Source organism: Pyxicephalus adspersus, unplaced genomic scaffold (genome assembly GCF_032062135.1).
Source record: "Pyxicephalus adspersus unplaced genomic scaffold, UCB_Pads_2.0 Sca273, whole genome shotgun sequence".
Classification (NCBI taxonomy): domain Eukaryota; kingdom Metazoa; phylum Chordata; class Amphibia; order Anura; family Pyxicephalidae; genus Pyxicephalus; species Pyxicephalus adspersus.
Window position 1 is genome coordinate 1 of NW_027317280.1, and position 18,999 is coordinate 18,999.

At 34.9% G+C, this 18,999-nt stretch overlaps 2 protein-coding genes across 2 annotated transcripts; both read right to left on the minus strand.

The window, feature by feature from the left end:
- Positions 1–252: 252 nt before the first annotated feature.
- Positions 253–13,470, minus strand: LOC140344971 (tight junction protein 1-like). The gene is made up of 9 exons (XM_072432157.1): positions 13,441–13,470; positions 12,213–12,307; positions 11,106–11,330; positions 9,038–9,088; positions 7,907–8,058; positions 7,080–7,548; positions 5,255–5,472; positions 5,041–5,145; positions 253–1,403 (listed from the first exon to the last, which is right to left on the minus strand). Exons 1-9 carry the CDS (start codon positions 13,468–13,470, stop codon positions 1,309–1,311), a joined length of 1,440 nt encoding a protein of 479 aa, XP_072288258.1. The 3' UTR covers positions 253–1,308.
- Positions 13,471–14,279: 809 nt separating this feature from the next.
- Positions 14,280–18,952, minus strand: LOC140344970 (tight junction protein 1-like). The gene is made up of 5 exons (XM_072432155.1): positions 18,714–18,952; positions 17,583–17,734; positions 16,756–17,224; positions 14,930–15,147; positions 14,280–14,820 (listed from the first exon to the last, which is right to left on the minus strand). The coding sequence occupies exons 1-5, from the start codon at positions 18,812–18,814 to the stop codon at positions 14,618–14,620; spliced, it is 1,143 nt and encodes a 380-aa protein (XP_072288256.1). The 5' UTR covers positions 18,815–18,952; the 3' UTR covers positions 14,280–14,617.
- Positions 18,953–18,999: the final 47 nt, after the last annotated feature.

Consider the following 18,999-nt stretch of genomic DNA (forward strand, 5'->3'; position numbering starts at 1 on the left):
AAGATAGCAATTTTTGTGCATTTCGCTTCAAAATGTTCTTGTGGTGAGTATTGTAGAAATGCGCTTTATTGCTGCAGATGTTACAAAGTTCAAGGCTCAAAAAAGGTATGAGTACAAAGGTATCCTTAAGAAACGTTCAGTTTTCTTTTTCCTTTTTTTCTTTTTCTTTTTTTTTTTTTTTTTACAAAAAGTAAAGCTTAAAAAAGTTAAATTTACAAAAAGAAAAAACAAACAAAAAAACAAAGCAAAAAGTGGTATGCACGCATTTTATATACAGGCATTGTAACATCTTTGAGAGTTTCTTTTAAATGCATAGCAGAAAACATACAATTTCCTTCAGTATCTTCCAGGTTGACAGCAAAGGGTATTTTTCTTCCTTGCTAGTCCACCATTAAATGAGTTCAACAATAAATCATATTTTCAACAATCTCTCTTCATTATACATTACCCTATATAAGCGCAAAAAAAGCCATATGAACTTCATAGAACAGAGAACTAGGAAACAAAGACTAATATAACATGAGGGTAAGGCATCCCTGCTGGTTAAATGTGTGTAAATGGTTAATTTACAGATCCATAGAAGCACCAGAACCACAGTCAACCTTGTAAACCTTGTAGTTGCAAAGGGGTCCACAGTTTATCTTCAGGCCCCTTTCAGCAATGGGAATATAATAAATATTATATTTTTTTTTACTGATCTATTCAGTGGGCTGGGCATTAAGCACAATCATGGCATTTGGTATTTTAAATAAAGTATTAACATTCAAAGCTTTGCTGCTGGAGAACGCCTGCCCATAGTTTCGGCTATCTCCACAGCAGAGTTATGAACAAAACTAATGACCTACGGTAATTCTGTCATACCCAATACATCATGGAGTTCTGGCGCAGATGCTGCTAGTCAAAAAAAGTAAAAGTGCTAGTCTTTGCTATCAAACTTTAAAAAAAGAAAAAACGCAAGCGGTATCCTTTAGTGACATCGGGTGACCTTAAAAAGTATCATTCTGGGAACTGGCTTTATTGTAGTGTTATCAGGATTGGTCCTTTGAAGACAAACTAAAGCAACTGAAAGGCATTTGTTATAAGAGACACTGAAGGTGCGACATTGGTATGACCTTCACATGTCCTGTCTGAGGTCCATATTTTGACCATGGCTTTAAAAGTCTATTCCGAAAAATGCAAGTTCAGGCAAAACTCCTAGCACTAGTGAGTCTCATCGTTATTTAGCGATCAGATAATACTCAATAGGATGTGTAAAGATAAATAGGTCCAAAGCGGTTTTCACATTATTCTGATCTTTACACTGTAGGCTTAGAAGTGATCTATCAATACAGAGACACAATTTGCTCCAACGAGATAGTTAGGGTCACCGGGAAGTGATTTGTTCTGCCAGTGTTTGGGGTCACCTGTAGATATATGGGGGGGAAAACAAAAAGAAAGAGGTTAGTCTTTGGTCAGACATATCAAAAAAACAGCAATTTTTCCATACGCCATGGTGTACAAATTACATTTATTAGCTTTGAGGATTTCTTTTTTTTCAACACACGTACGGCTCTTTATATTTTCGCTTTATGGTAAAATACAGTAGCAAATGTTAAAGCTAAGTAAATAAGGCCTGGAATTCAAGAATTCTAATACTGCCCCCTATAGGTCATTCCTAAAAATGCAACAAAATATCAGGGAAAAAAACATCAAAATTCACAAATGATAGAAAGGAGATAAAACTAATTGATTACCAAATCTTTATATAAGTTTTACAATGGTAGAGTACAATGATGAAACATATTTACCCCTATTTTTACAGTATCCAGGTTGGAAAAAAAAAAAGAAATTTTGTACAATGTACACTTTAGACATAATTTAAAAGGTAAAAAAAAACAACATAAAAACGACTCCTAGATACAAACGTAGCTTTCCTGCTCTCTTGTGTGCAGGACGGATGCTTGGAGGGGGAGAGGAGCGGTTTGCATGACTTGCAGAAGAAATCTTTTGCTAAACACAGCTGAGGTTGTGGGTGATCTTAAGGACTGAGCTCTCTGCAACATCTTGTAACTCTTTAATGACCAAGACAAACTCTGCAGGTTGTTTCTTTTTGCATATCAAAGCACAGCTTGAACTGTCGTTCTCCCTTCTCCCCTCTGCATAGAGCAGAATAGTGTATGTACAGCGCTCATTTTTTTTGTCGCTGGAAAGGATCATGAAAGATCCCTTCCAATGACAATTATTGAACGTGTGTACGTAGCCCAACTCTGTGCTACATTTAGATAAGTTAATGGTCCATATGAATGAGGGGAAAGCCAGTGGTTTATGCACATTTCATGTCCAAAATGACAATTAGATATTATTCAGTTTAAAAAACGATATACTCTAATGTGAAAAAAGGAAAACAAATTCCAAATGACACAGTGCAGAATAAATGCTGCAGTATAATCCAACCTTTGTGTAAAAGAACACATTCATCAAATGGCCAGGATACCAAATGTAAACCTGCTTTTATAATCTTTAAAAACATGCAGTTCCATCAAATGAGTGATCACTTAAGTAGTTTTTTTTTAATCATTAAAACTGCTATCTATGCAATACTGCTTTTAAAGTAATCAGTTTAGTTCCTTCAGATCATGTCTTGACCTAGTTTCATCACTTCATCATAATTCATGAAATGGAGAAAGTGGTCTTTTTATTGCTGGAGAGAGTCGTGATACTGTTTACACCAACACTCCATAAAATGCAAATATAAGGAAATGATTTCTTACAGCAATCATCCGCAGCAAATTTCACTTGTGGCACTGCTCAGAAGTCTATCTGAAGCATGGCACTCAGAATTTGTAAGACATTTTATACAAGCTTTTTGGACCTATTCTAATACGTGTTTAGCATATAAAAATATCAATTACAGATGTGATTCTTTCCAAAGCAGCATCTACTGCAAACTACTGCTCATTTTTAACATCTCATGTGAATAATGTTGTCATATCAATAGTCAATTTTTTTAAATATATAATAAATATAAAGTGTTTCAGTGTTCAAATTGTGATTATGTGCATTTAATGTATGTAGAAAAATTTATCCATAGAAAAGTAGCTTTGTTGGAAACAAAGAGATGTATTTATATATTATATACATACACAACTCTAATCAATAGTCATCAATGTAATTAATAATTGTTATCTCCTAATGTGCTGTTTATTTTTATCTTGTGTTCTGCTTTAATAAATAACCTTCATGACAGCTAACAATATTTGTCTAGTGTAGGAAACAAAGCATACCTGATGACCCCATACAAACAAAACTGAACATGATAGAGGTTATTTCCCAAATTGTACCTTATATTGCGTAACTGCAATACAAAAAAAAAATACCTCATAATTTGCCAATTTCAATCATATATAACTACAGCTAAAAGTGCCAACCCAGAAGCACTAAATGTTAAGTAGAGTCCAATGTTTGGCCAGCTTATGATGCAATGAGCAAGCTTTTGACAAGGGACTTTGTTCTGCTTTTTAGGAAAAGTGCAAGTTGATTCCAACAAGTACATACTCCACTAAATGAGCTTTTATTAATAACCTTACTTGAAAATATTCAAACAGGGGACTTGGCGAACTCAGAGCAGAATGTGCCAACAAGGAATTTCAATACAGCAAAGTGATTTAATTAGTGCAGACATTACAGCGAACTGGTTCATTAAAAAACAGCAAGCTTTTCTTTTAAACCTTTAATTTAAGATGTAGGGTTAATTACTTCAAAGCCATTATGTGCACCTCTACATACTTCTGAATTTCCATATGCTTTAGATAACATTCTTTCATCATTCACCAATATAACTAACTGGAATGTTAGATTTGTATGGCTTTTTTTTTTCAAGAGTTACCTCTTCACTGCAATCACATAAAAGGTATACTAATATTATTATTATTACTATTATTATTATTATTAATAATAATAATAATAATAATAATAATAATCAAAAACCATGTTTGCCAACTAAAGGATAGCTTAGAAGTTGGGTGTCCCTTTTTAAGTGAGAAGAAGGTAGCCTACACAGCCTTAATAGAACATTGCTCAGTAATTTACCTGGTAATGCAGACAAGCCAGGTTTAATAAAATTTACAAATTCTTTTTGCAGGAAAAACAGTTTACATAAATGGATTTATCCTCTGTAGTTTGAGATATGCCTTTGGTTCTAGATAATTTTTTTGTGTTGGATAAATAAGTTAACCTCCCCAGAGGTAACCCCGAGTGTGACTCGGGGTAGCTAAAACAATGATAAATACTATGTTACCTGGTCCAAGGATGTCCTCTGCATCTGATGAGTCACCGGGAGTTCCCAGTGACGTCGGTACATGCAGCCATTGCATTGGGGGAGTGGCAGGAATTTCAAATTATTTTGTATTGCATTTCACAATAACTGTATTGAATGCAATACAGTAGATTTATGTCTAAAAGCAGTACATTGTCTTTCATTCAAATTTATTTTACAGTAAATAGTATGAGTAGAAAATTTCTTTTTTTTTTTAATTTTTTAAAAGTTATTAAAAAAAAAATATTTTTATTTTTAATTTAATATTTTGACATGATTTTGTGATTTAAACTTTAATATACTCATAATAATATATTCTACTGTAAAATAAATTCTCATGAAAAACAATTTACCGCTTTTAGACATTTAAATCCTGTCCTTGTAAAAATGTTGTAATGGAATACATAAAAGAAGTCAGTGTGTCCTAAAAATATGAGTATCGTTTTAAGGTCTGTTTGATAAAGACGCCAACATTTTTAATTTCTATGCTCCAACACACAAAAAAAAAAATATTAAACCTGTACATTTTAATTTCTGCTTTAAAAATAGGATTTTGGATTTTAAAAAGCCGTACGTGTGTGAAAAAATGAAAATGAAAGGAAATGCAAATGTATGAATTCAATTGATCAACTCTTGGTATCTGGTGATTCATGCTATGTAAGCGAGAGCAACCAAACGACCCAAAAGGACAGATGGAAAAAGCGTACCCGACGAGGTGTCGGATGATTTTAGAGCAAAAGACCAACCATCAGGAGTCATAGACGCACAGTGTGGTAAGCGCAGCTCCACTGGCTTCAGGAATTTTAGTCCATGGGGTCCACACATTACCAGAGGACTAAGCAGTGTTTCTCCTGCAAACAAAAAAGTCAAAGTATGAGACATTATATTATCAATAAACAGGGCAGTTATATTGTTCTAAAAAAAAAAAAATAATAATAATAATAATTTGATGCTCCTAACCTTTCTCTTTATCCAGAGGTGGCAAGATGCTGTTGTCCCTGCAAACCTTGAAGTAGATTTCCTGCTCAACGCCATCAGGGATAGCTCCTTGAGGTATGATTATGCTGACCCCAGTCTCTATGGAACTTAGCACACCGCCATTGCTGTTGAAGATGCCTCGAGCAGTTGCCACAACAGTGTGGGCATCATCCTCATCATCATCTTCCAGGGCAGAAGGACTAAAGGAGAAATATTTATTAGGCAAAATACTAATATCATCAAAAGTAAATTGTAAATGAAAGGAATGGAGTTAGACTTGTTTTCCAATGCCACATAAAGTCAATCTTGCTCTCAAATCAAATTTGTCTTGGCAAAATTAAAAGATTTAAAACATTTTGCAGGGATTTCAGTGCGGCACAGATGAAGCAGAAAGTTCATGACAGAAAGTAAAGAGTTAAATAAATTTCTTTCAGATCCACAGGTATTTTTCTGCATTTCCAATTTTTTGCAAAATGTGCATGTATTGTGTTTATTTTCTCAGTTAAACATCATTTCAATGTCACAAACAACATGTAAACTTCTTTACTGGAATCATATCTAATCTGCTATTTGCTTTAGGAGTATTGGGTAGCTGGAATACAAAAAGCTGCTGTACATTTTCTGCCACAATGGGAGAACCAAAAGGAGAGTATTGTTCTAATACACATTTATACTATATAAGTGTTATACATCTTTTATTTTTAAAAAATACAGAGAGGACATACCAGGCCTATTATGTATTATGGCCACAGTAAGATTTGGAGTTGTGATATGCAATAGTGAGGTCTGGGCTTCAAAGGAATCTGAGTCTTTTTAAGGGCTCAGAGGATGATTGAGTCCATCTGCAACAACTAGCAATTAAAAAATCAGTTTTGGATAGGTTAACATTTTTAATGAATACCTTAGAGATTAAAGGATAGTTATAGATCCAGAACATGATTTTAGCAGTTACACAGCAAGAAATATGTCTAAAGCTCAACATTATATAAATAAAGCAACTGCCTGCAAGTCCTGACTATACCTGAAGTTAATTAGAAGCAGCCTTGAAGAAGCACTTACAGTACACACACACAGTCAAATCATTTCATTTCATAAAACATTTTAACTAGACTTCACAGACCTTCATGAATCACCATGCTACCCTGATCAGGATTTGTGATTTCTGGTTCACTTGCTTGTCCTGTATACTGCTGGGAGTTTGTATTACTATAGGACTATTGAAGTTCACAAATACTACTAACTTTTGGGTGCAAGGTTTTATGATCATATTAATTGAGATTACTCTATCTGTACTATTTATAATGCCAAACATAAACTAGGCACACCACCAAATAAAGTTGAAGAAAGCATAATAGACTATTTTACCTGTTAAAGGATATTTAATTTTGTTCAGTTTTGCAATTAGCAGCCTTCTGCAGCATTAGTCAGACATGCAGCTGACATCTAGTTGAAACTTCCCAGCCACCTCTTTTTCCCTTAGCCTGCTCAGTGTACAATGAATCAGTGTAGTCACTAATCGTTATATGTCCAATGAGCAGAAAGGTGCCACAGGAAGTTATTAGGCTATATCAATATATATTTGGAGTCTTCATTTAATATAAGTTGAGTGGCAGATATGTCTGATCAAAGAGGACCAACTGAACACATTAGTAAATCCTTTAGAAAAGAAAACTATGGAAAGATGAAAGGTGTAACATTTACTACTAAAATGCCGTTGTCTCTGCATCAGTATGGAAATACTCCTTTGGAAATAAAATAGTTATAAACCACAAAATTAAAATTTGCATTGTAACATATGAAACATTACCTCACTGGGACTGCTTTAGGCACTGCATTAACATTATTTGGTTGATACTTAGATTTGATGTCTGTTGGCTTGGATGTGCCATCCATCTCAGGAGATATAGCCACATTGGTAGATTTCAAAATGGGTTGAGGAGAATTCTGAGGTTTGGCAGGTAACTCAGGCTTTCCTTGTGCTTCATTTGTCAAGAGGTTATGGTTGAATTTGGGGCTTTCAAACTTGCGCTCAAAAGGTCTGGCGGAACTTGTATAAGGTTTAGGAGTAAATCGGTTATACGACGGTGTGATGGTTTTTCCAGTCTGTTCAGTGCCGTTAACAGGAGCTTTGTCAGGAAAGCTTTTCTGGGGAAAGAAGTTCGACTGGACTGTATCCTCTCTGTTAGAAGGACGGAATACAGTTGGCTTGGTTTGAGGTGGTGGTGGTTCTGGTTTTGTCACTGTAGAATTTGTGAGCTCCAGAGAAACTGGATTGACTGTAAAAAATGAAAAATATATAAAATGTTGTATATTTTAAATCCAATATCTATAAATGTTAACTGTCAGAAAGTCTCTATAAACTAATAGACTAAACTTTTTTTTACTTGAACATTTTGCACATGCAGGATTTCCATTAATATGATTGTTTTATCAAATAAAGATATTTGTGGGTTAAGCACTACAGAAAGATCTATATTCCACTGCAATCACATCTGCCTGCTTGATATCAATTGACAGGTCCAACAGGAAGCCTTAAAAAGGGGGTAGTAAAGCACAACTATGACGTTCCAGCAAAGCAAGAAGATCCTTTAAAAAATAAAAATCACATCAAATACAATTAGGTATGCAACTAACCTTCTGTGTTTTGATGTTTTGCATGTGCTGCATGGTTTACAAGCACTGGAGAAGCCTGGTTGTACTGGGAGGTGGAGGTAACTTGAGGGACTGGATCAAAACGTTTTTCATTAACAGTTCTGTCAGGTGGGTCCGTATCAGCAGGTTTTCCCCTGTTAGAATAAACATCAATGAGTTCCTCAGAAAAGCAAAATACATCACATTAAACAGGACCTAAATCCCAAGGATATAATTGAAAATCTAATTTAGCTGCTACATAAACCAGAACTGTACATTAAGGCATCAACCAAGAATCACTTCAGAATATGAGAGACCATTGTAGGTGAATGCAGACAGGTATAATACCTAGCTTGTCAATGTATATGTATGAAAAATGATAAGACCATCAAGCAAGCATTCTCTTTTAGGGTGATCTGCATTCTTGGGACTTCTTGGTTCTCATATTCATTAAGTGAATTCTGACTGCCAATGTCTTCAGTTCTCATATTCAATCACTTTCCCAACACACACTAAGTGATTCATGTATGACTGGTATTGCTGTATATACATTCACTCAAAACAAGAAAACAGCCACCTCCACGCCATAGAGTGGAGAATAACATAGAATCGGGATGTTAATGCAACAGCACAAACTCGACAAACAGAGGCAGATGACTTGTTTACTGTCCATTCCAAATGTATGATTTATCTCCTCCGTGAGCTTTTTTTTTTTATTTTATTTTTTTCTGCACAATAAATGTAGCCAGAAAGCAAGCAGGAAATCCGTCCAAGTCACAAATGACGCAACCAGGATTTACTCCCGGACACAGACTTGTTCACAGTCACTGCTGATGTTCTCAGCAAACTGGACATACAAACAAATGCCAACTGGAACTGGAAGCATCCCAAAGAAGAATCCCCAGCTTTATGTGCACTAGTGTGGCAAACAATTATTTACCAGAATTACAAATATATTACAGATGTAGATTTGTTGATTGTTTTTCCTCTACAGATATAAATATGTATTTATGTCAAACCAAAAAAATTCAGATAGCAGGCTGTCTAAAATGACCACTTTGGCTGGGTGCACATAATGCTGTGGTGCATCTAAGAGGAATGACAAAGACAGCCTTGTGTTAATGCCAATCTTACCACTTGATGTTCCTTTTCAAGTAGTCATAGCTAGTGTAAGAGCCAAGAAATCTATGCGATGGCAAAGCAAACGTGACAGAAGAATGAAAGAAAAGGGTCATTCTACCTTTATGTAAATTAAGCTTGCAAGATTTTTTATTTTTCTTCTGAAAATACTTACACAAAGTCTACCTACTGACGAGTGACAAAGTCCTAATCTAAGAAGGTTATTTATGGTAAAACATTGAGAAGCAGTGCATTGCTGGCATTAGGAAAGACAAGAGGAAAGAAAACTTTAAGCGACCCCTATAATCTATTTTAGGGAAGACATAGTACATAAGCCACAGTGATCACATTAGCATTGTTATCACACGATTATATAGTAAATAAAAATTATTAACATAGTTCAGATAGCACAAATAACCAGCCACACAAAGTCTTTCATTGCTTTCACTCAAATTAACATATACAGATCTAATGTCTAATTGGTTGATGTCTCTTAATAAGCTTATAAGACCCTTTTTAGGTCAAAGAGTTATAACAAATCAAATATTGGTGCAAAGTTTAGGAAAAATCCAGAAATTTCTAGGGGGAAAAAGTTGCATGGCTTTGGCCTATCACAATCCCTGAAAATGATAGGAGGGCGAAAATAGGGGGCGATTGGGAAAAATCTTAGAAAATCCATTGATATCAAACTATGTAAACCTGAAAAGTGATACCTGCATCCTAGGGATGAATACAAATGTACTAAAACATTGAAATGTTCAACTACTTGGCAGCAGAACGTGGATCCACAATCACTGTGTATTTGGGAGCTAACCCTGTCAAATTTAAAGTCTGCAAAAATAGGCTGCAAAAGTAAAACTGTTTTTACTGCAACAATGTAGGGTTACCACCTTCTGCTAGAAAATTTGATTCTACAAAACCTTTCCTATTGTGCCTTGGTTGTTCCAACAACATCTCTGGCTACTCTGCAAAAAAAGGGTGACAATGCCGATGTGCCATTTCTCTGCAGAACAAACAGTTTTGTCATCCACTGACCTAATGTCAAAATCAACAGGTAATGAAACAATGTTATGGTGTGACTTATTTTACTTATAGCTCCAATTTAAGTCCTTTAAAAGGTAATACCGTATTTACTATTTTTTCAAGACACATTGAATTCTCTCGGTACAAGCACTCTGAGGCACACCACACCACACGCATGTCTGCACCCAGTGTTTAATCCATAGGAAAAGAAGTGTGAGAGTATTTTAACTTAGATTGAATCTCCAAAACAAACCAAAACAATTATTAAGAGAGGTTTATGAGACAGTACAGGTCATGCAAAAATAAGGCAATAAAGTGCTTTAATTTCTTAGGTAATTATCTGAAGTCCACATATTCCTGTCCATTTGTGCCCTATAGTAATGGCATAGATAACCGCAGGAATAACTTTTTATTGTAGTTATTTGCTGTAGTCATTTACTCCCTGGGTTAACTAAATTAATTTAATTGTATTAAAGAAATGTAGGAGCCAGCCTGTAAAAGAAACCACAACCAGCATTTAAAAAGTATTCTTTGTTACAGATTTACAGGTATTTAAGCAGCCATTTCATTATTGCATTTCAGCAGTAACAATTATTTATAGTTAATAGTCTAGCGGGGCAACTGAATATACACTGCAGTGTATAATAGCTTATACAGACCACTATAGTGTTTTTTTTTTTTTTCGTTTTTTTAATGGAAACTATCTAGGTTTATATTCTTGTATTTTAAAAGGAAAATGAAGAATCCTACACTATAAATTTGGCAAGGTAGAAATAATTATATGTTTTCTACTTTAAAGAAAGATTGTAAGTTTGCCAATTAGTCTTTGCCAGCTTGTGCTTAAGAGTATCCATACACCTGCAGTGTATGATTTCATTACAAACTCATGTGACAGCACAACACGTTAGAGAAGCCCCATCTTCCCAGCACACATTAGATAAGAGCAGAGTCACAAGTACAGCTTTCACACATGAGGTGCTACGTCTTTCACTGCAAAGGGTCAGGATGTAGGTGCAATGAAGAGGTCACAGAGAGACAAGTGCAGCATGTCAGAACGTACTTGGAGGGGTAGCTGTTAAAGCTAACTTGGCTCTGAGACTGTCCAGGTTTAGCAGGTTCAGGGAGGATGTTTGCAGGAATAGCAGTAGTGGGTTTTTCAAAGTTTCTACGATCAAAGTAAGACAGCTGCTTCCGGTAATATTCCTCATCTTCTTCAGGATCGTAATTGTTAGCACGAACTATGTCTTCTGGTGGCTTCACTTGAGGTTTCTGTGGTTCAGGTACTCTAAAACGAATAACACAAATAATGACATATGCTAATTTCAAGATTCTTCAAAGTGTCCTAGTATTGAAAAACACAAAACCCATATATGTGTGTAAAAAAAATACAAGCAGTGCCTGTGAATTTTAGCACTTAAAATTAATTATTCCTACCAAAGTTTTAGGATAAACACCACAGTCATTTATAAAAGGAGGATCTTTGTTATGTTGCCCATGGACAGTTAAGGACTAGGTGTAATTCAGGCCTGTGAAGATAATCAAGTGAAGGAAGATCCTGCACCATAAAATCACACTCTGCATGTATCCATGCTGTAGATCTTGAAAATGTATCCTTCTTAGAAGGGCCAGCTGTTGTGTAGGTCTAGTGAGTAACTCACAATACAAGTTAGGCACTGGAGGATATATAACAAAGTAGAAAGCAAAATATTCAATAACCTTTCTTGAGGAATGCCTTTATTTGTATTAAAAAAAAAAAAAAACTTGCACGACTGTATAATGCATAAATTGCACTATTCTATAACGTACCAATATATGGACAATTATGCAATAAAAAAAAACAATTGATCAAGTGTATCCATTAATAAAAATATAATTGCTTGTGTGATGAGCAACTGAATTTACAGTCACCCTTGACAGAAATATAGGTTTATACAGCAACAGTAGAAAGTAGAAAAGAGATACTTATCAAGCAAGCATGAACTCCCTTTAGTGGATCGCACATTCAATTAGCTGGTGAGTGATCCCTCCATAGTTCCCATAAGTCACATAGGTAAAAAATATCATTAGCAGTAAAAAACAAAACAGTTAAAGCATATGCATTTATGCTTCTTCAGCTATTTCAGTTAAATAACACTGTAAATGTGTGACAACCTGTATTTTTCCTTACCGATAAGTTGACTTTTCTTGATCATATAGAGGCAGTGGAGCAGCTTTAGATGCAGTTACTGGAACCGTTATAGGTTTGGGTGCAACTTCTGGGGCCTAGAATAGAAAGATAAAAAGTAAATATGTGTTATTTAAATTAACTTGCCAAGTCAAAGATAAATACTGTTTACACCAACACTCCATAAAATGCAAATATAAGGAAATGATTTCTTACAGCAATCATCCGCAGCAAATTTCACTTGTGGCACTGCTCAGAAGTCTATCTGAAGCATGGCACTCAGAATTTGTAAGACATTTTATACAAGCTTTTTGGACCTATTCTAATACGTGTTTAGCATATAAAAATATCAATTACAGATGTGATTCTTTCCAAAGCAGCATCTACTGCAAACTACTGCTCATTTTTAACATCTCATGTGAATAATGTTGTCATATCAATAGTCAATTTTTTTAAATATATAATAAATATAAAGTGTTTCAGTGTTCAAATTGTGATTATGTGCATTTAATGTATGTAGAAAAATTTATCCATAGAAAAGTAGCTTTGTTGGAAACAAAGAGATGTATTTATATATTATATACATACACAACTCTAATCAATAGTCATCAATGTAATTAATAATTGTTATCTCCTAATGTGCTGTTTATTTTTATCTTGTGTTCTGCTTTAATAAATAACCTTCATGACAGCTAACAATATTTGTCTAGTGTAGGAAACAAAGCATACCTGATGACCCCATACAAACAAAACTGAACATGATAGAGGTTATTTCCCAAATTGTACCTTATATTGCGTAACTGCAATACAAAAAAAAAATACCTCATAATTTGCCAATTTCAATCATATATAACTACAGCTAAAAGTGCCAACCCAGAAGCACTAAATGTTAAGTAGAGTCCAATGTTTGGCCAGCTTATGATGCAATGAGCAAGCTTTTGACAAGGGACTTTGTTCTGCTTTTTAGGAAAAGTGCAAGTTGATTCCAACAAGTACATACTCCACTAAATGAGCTTTTATTAATAACCTTACTTGAAAATATTCAAACAGGGGACTTGGCGAACTCAGAGCAGAATGTGCCAACAAGGAATTTCAATACAGCAAAGTGATTTAATTAGTGCAGACATTACAGCGAACTGGTTCATTAAAAAACAGCAAGCTTTTCTTTTAAACCTTTAATTTAAGATGTAGGGTTAATTACTTCAAAGCCATTATGTGCACCTCTACATACTTCTGAATTTCCATATGCTTTAGATAACATTCTTTCATCATTCACCAATATAACTAACTGGAATGTTAGATTTGTATGGCTTTTTTTTTTCAAGAGTTACCTCTTCACTGCAATCACATAAAAGGTATACTAATATTATTATTATTACTATTATTATTATTATTAATAATAATAATAATAATAATAATAATAATCAAAAACCATGTTTGCCAACTAAAGGATAGCTTAGAAGTTGGGTGTCCCTTTTTAAGTGAGAAGAAGGTAGCCTACACAGCCTTAATAGAACATTGCTCAGTAATTTACCTGGTAATGCAGACAAGCCAGGTTTAATAAAATTTACAAATTCTTTTTGCAGGAAAAACAGTTTACATAAATGGATTTATCCTCTGTAGTTTGAGATATGCCTTTGGTTCTAGATAATTTTTTTGTGTTGGATAAATAAGTTAACCTCCCCAGAGGTAACCCCGAGTGTGACTCGGGGTAGCTAAAACAATGATAAATACTATGTTAACTGGTCCAAGGATGTCCTCTGCATCTGATGAGTCACCGGGAGTTCCCAGTGACGTCGGTACATGCAGCCATTGCATTGGGGGAGTGGCAGGAATTTCAAATTATTTTGTATTGCATTTCACAATAACTGTATTGAATGCAATACAGTAGATTTATGTCTAAAAGCAGTACATTGTCTTTCATTCAAATTTATTTTACAGTAAATAGTATGAGTAGAAAATTTCTTTTTTTTTTTAATTTTTTAAAAGTTATTAAAAAAAAAATATTTTTATTTTTAATTTAATATTTTGACATGATTTTGTGATTTAAACTTTAATATACTCATAATAATATATTCTACTGTAAAATAAATTCTCATGAAAAACAATTTACCGCTTTTAGACATTTAAATCCTGTCCTTGTAAAAATGTTGTAATGGAATACATAAAAGAAGTCAGTGTGTCCTAAAAATATGAGTATCGTTTTAAGGTCTGTTTGATAAAGACGCCAACATTTTTAATTTCTATGCTCCAACACACAAAAAAAAAAATATTAAACCTGTACATTTTAATTTCTGCTTTAAAAATAGGATTTTGGATTTTAAAAAGCCGTACGTGTGTGAAAAAATGAAAATGAAAGGAAATGCAAATGTATGAATTCAATTGATCAACTCTTGGTATCTGGTGATTCATGCTATGTAAGCGAGAGCAACCAAACGACCCAAAAGGACAGATGGAAAAAGCGTACCCGACGAGGTGTCGGATGATTTTAGAGCAAAAGACCAACCATCAGGAGTCATAGACGCACAGTGTGGTAAGCGCAGCTCCACTGGCTTCAGGAATTTTAGTCCATGGGGTCCACACATTACCAGAGGACTAAGCAGTGTTTCTCCTGCAAACAAAAAAGTCAAAGTATGAGACATTATATTATCAATAAACAGGGCAGTTATATTGTTCTAAAAAAAAAAAAATAATAATAATAATAATTTGATGCTCCTAACCTTTCTCTTTATCCAGAGGTGGCAAGATGCTGTTGTCCCTGCAAACCTTGAAGTAGATTTCCTGCTCAACGCCATCAGGGATAGCTCCTTGAGGTATGATTATGCTGACCCCAGTCTCTATGGAACTTAGCACACCGCCATTGCTGTTGAAGATGCCTCGAGCAGTTGCCACAACAGTGTGGGCATCATCCTCATCATCATCTTCCAGGGCAGAAGGACTAAAGGAGAAATATTTATTAGGCAAAATACTAATATCATCAAAAGTAAATTGTAAATGAAAGGAATGGAGTTAGACTTGTTTTCCAATGCCACATAAAGTCAATCTTGCTCTCAAATCAAATTTGTCTTGGCAAAATTAAAAGATTTAAAACATTTTGCAGGGATTTCAGTGCGGCACAGATGAAGCAGAAAGTTCATGACAGAAAGTAAAGAGTTAAATAAATTTCTTTCAGATCCACAGGTATTTTTCTGCATTTCCAATTTTTTGCAAAATGTGCATGTATTGTGTTTATTTTCTCAGTTAAACATCATTTCAATGTCACAAACAACATGTAAACTTCTTTACTGGAATCATATCTAATCTGCTATTTGCTTTAGGAGTATTGGGTAGCTGGAATACAAAAAGCTGCTGTACATTTTCTGCCACAATGGGAGAACCAAAAGGAGAGTATTGTTCTAATACACATTTATACTATATAAGTGTTATACATCTTTTATTTTTAAAAAATACAGAGAGGACATACCAGGCCTATTATGTATTATGGCCACAGTAAGATTTGGAGTTGTGATATGCAATAGTGAGGTCTGGGCTTCAAAGGAATCTGAGTCTTTTTAAGGGCTCAGAGGATGATTGAGTGCATCTGCAACAACTAGCAATTAAAAAATCAGTTTTGGATAGGTTAACATTTTTAATGAATACCTTAGAGATTAAAGGATAGTTATAGATCCAGAACATGATTTTAGCAGTTACACAGCAAGAAATATGTCTAAAGCTCAACATTATATAAATAAAGCAACTGCCTGCAAGTCCTGACTATACCTGAAGTTAAATTAGAAGCAGCCTTGAAGAAGCACTTACAGTACACACACACAGTCAAATCATTTCATTTCATAAAACATTTTAACTAGACTTCACAGACCTTCATGAATCACCATGCTACCCTGATCAGGATTTGTGATTTCTGGTTCACTTGCTTGTCCTGTATACTGCTGGGAGTTTGTATTACTATAGGACTATTGAAGTTCACAAATACTACTAACTTTTGGGTGCAAGGTTTTATGATCATATTAATTGAGATTACTCTATCTGTACTATTTATAATGCCAAACATAAACTAGGCACACCACCAAATAAAGTTGAAGAAAGCATAATAGACTATTTTACCTGTTAAAGGATATTTAATTTTGTTCAGTTTTGCAATTAGCAGCCTTCTGCAGCATTAGTCAGACATGCAGCTGACATCTAGTTGAAACTTCCCAGCCACCTCTTTTTCCCTTAGCCTGCTCAGTGTACAATGAATCAGTGTAGTCACTAATCGTTATATGTCCAATGAGCAGAAAGGTGCCACAGGAAGTTATTAGGCTATATCAATATATATTTGGAGTCTTCATTTAATATAAGTTGAGTGGCAGATATGTCTGATCAAAGAGGACCAACTGAACACATTAGTAAATCCTTTAGAAAAGAAAACTATGGAAAGATGAAAGGTGTAACATTTACTACTAAAATGCCGTTGTCTCTGCATCAGTATGGAAATACTCCTTTGGAAATAAAATAGTTATAAACCACAAAATTAAAATTTGCATTGTAACATATGAAACATTACCTCACTGGGACTGCTTTAGGCACTGCATTAACATTATTTGGTTGATACTTAGATTTGATGTCTGTTGGCTTGGATGTGCCATCCATCTCAGGAGATATAGCCACATTGGTAGATTTCAAAATGGGTTGAGGAGAATTCTGAGGTTTGGCAGGTAACTCAGGCTTTCCTTGTGCTTCATTTGTCAAGAGGTTATGGTTGAATTTGGGGCTTTCAAACTTGCGCTCAAAAGGTCTGGCGGAACTTGTATAAGGTTTAGGAGTAAATCGGTTATACGACGGTGTGATGGTTTTTCCAGTCTGTTCAGTGCCGTTAACAGGAGCTTTGTCAGGAAAGCTTTTCTGGGGAAAGAAGTTCGACTGGACTGTATCCTCTCTGTTAGAAGGACGGAATACAGTTGGCTTGGTTTGAGGTGGTGGTGGTTCTGGTTTTGTCACTGTAGAATTTGTGAGCTCCAGAGAAACTGGATTGACTGTAAAAAATGAAAAATATATAAAATGTTGTATATTTTAAATCCAATATCTATAAATGTTAACTGTCAGAAAGTCTCTATAAACTAATAGACTAAACTTTTTTTTACTTGAACATTTTGCACATGCAGGATTTCCATTAATATGATTGGTTTATCAAATAAACATATTTGTGGGTTAAGCACTACAGAAAGATCTATATTCCACTGCAATCACATCTGCCTGCTTGATATCAATTGACAGGTCCAACAGGAAGCCTTAAAAAGGGGGTAGTAAAGCACAACTATGACGTTCCAGCAAAGCAAGAAGATCCTTTAAAAAATAAAAATCACATCAAATACAATTAGGTATGCAACTAACCTTCTGTGTTTTGATGTTTTGCATGTGCTGCATGGTTTACAAGCACTGGAGAAGCCTGGTTGTACTGGGAGGTGGAGGTAACTTGAGGGACTGGATCAAAACGTTTTTCATTAACAGTTCTGTCAGGTGGGTCCGTATCAGCAGGTTTTCCCCTGTTAGAATAAACATCAATGAGTTCCTCAGAAAAGCAAAATACATCACATTAAACAGGACCTAAATCCCAAGGATATAATTGAAAATCTAATTTAGCTGCTACATAAACCAGAACTGTACATTAAGGCATCAACCAAGAATCACTTCAGAATATGAGAGACCATTGTAGGTGAATGCAGACAGGTATAATACCTAGCTTGTCAATGTATATGTATGAAAAATGATAAGACCATCAAGCAAGCATTCTCTTTTAGGGTGATCTGCATTCTTGGGACTTCTTGGTTCTCATATTCATTAAGTGAATTCTGACTGCCAATGTCTTCAGTTCTCATATTCAATCACTTTCCCAACACACACTAAGTGATTCATGTATGACTGGTATTGCTGTATATACATTCACTCAAAACAAGAAAACAGCCACCTCCACGCCATAGAGTGGAGAATAACATAGAATCGGGATGTTAATGCAACAGCACAAACTCGACAAACAGAGGCAGATGACTTGTTTACTGTCCATTCCAAATGTATGATTTATCTCCTCCGTGAGCTTTTTTTTTTTATTTTATTTTTTTCTGCACAATAAATGTAGCCAGAAAGCAAGCAGGAAATCCGTCCAAGTCACAAATGACGCAACCAGGATTTACTCCCGGACACAGACTTGTTCACAGTCACTGCTGATGTTCTCAGCAAACTGGACATACAAACAAATGCCAACTGGAACTGGAAGCATCCCAAAGAAGAATCCCCAGCTTTATGTGCACTAGTGTGGCAAACAATTATTTACCAGAATTACAAATATATTACAGATGTAGATTTGTTGATTGTTTTTCCTCTACAGATATAAATATGTATTTATGTCAAACCAAAAAAATTCAGATAGCAGGCTGTCTAAAATGACCACTTTGGCTGGGTGCACATAATGCTGTGGTGCATCTAAGAGGAATGACAAAGACAGCCTTGTGTTAATGCCAATCTTACCACTTGATGTTCCTTTTCAAGTAGTCATAGCTAGTGTAAGAGCCAAGAAATCTATGCGATGGCAAAGCAAACGTGACAGAAGAATGAAAGAAAAGGGTCATTCTACCTTTATGTAAATTAAGCTTGCAAGATTTTTTATTTTTCTTCTGAAAATACTTACACAAAGTCTACCTACTGACGAGTGACAAAGTCCTAATCTAAGAAGGTTATTTATGGTAAAACATTGAGAAGCAGTGCATTGCTGGCATTAGGAAAGACAAGAGGAAAGAAAACTTTAAGCGACCCC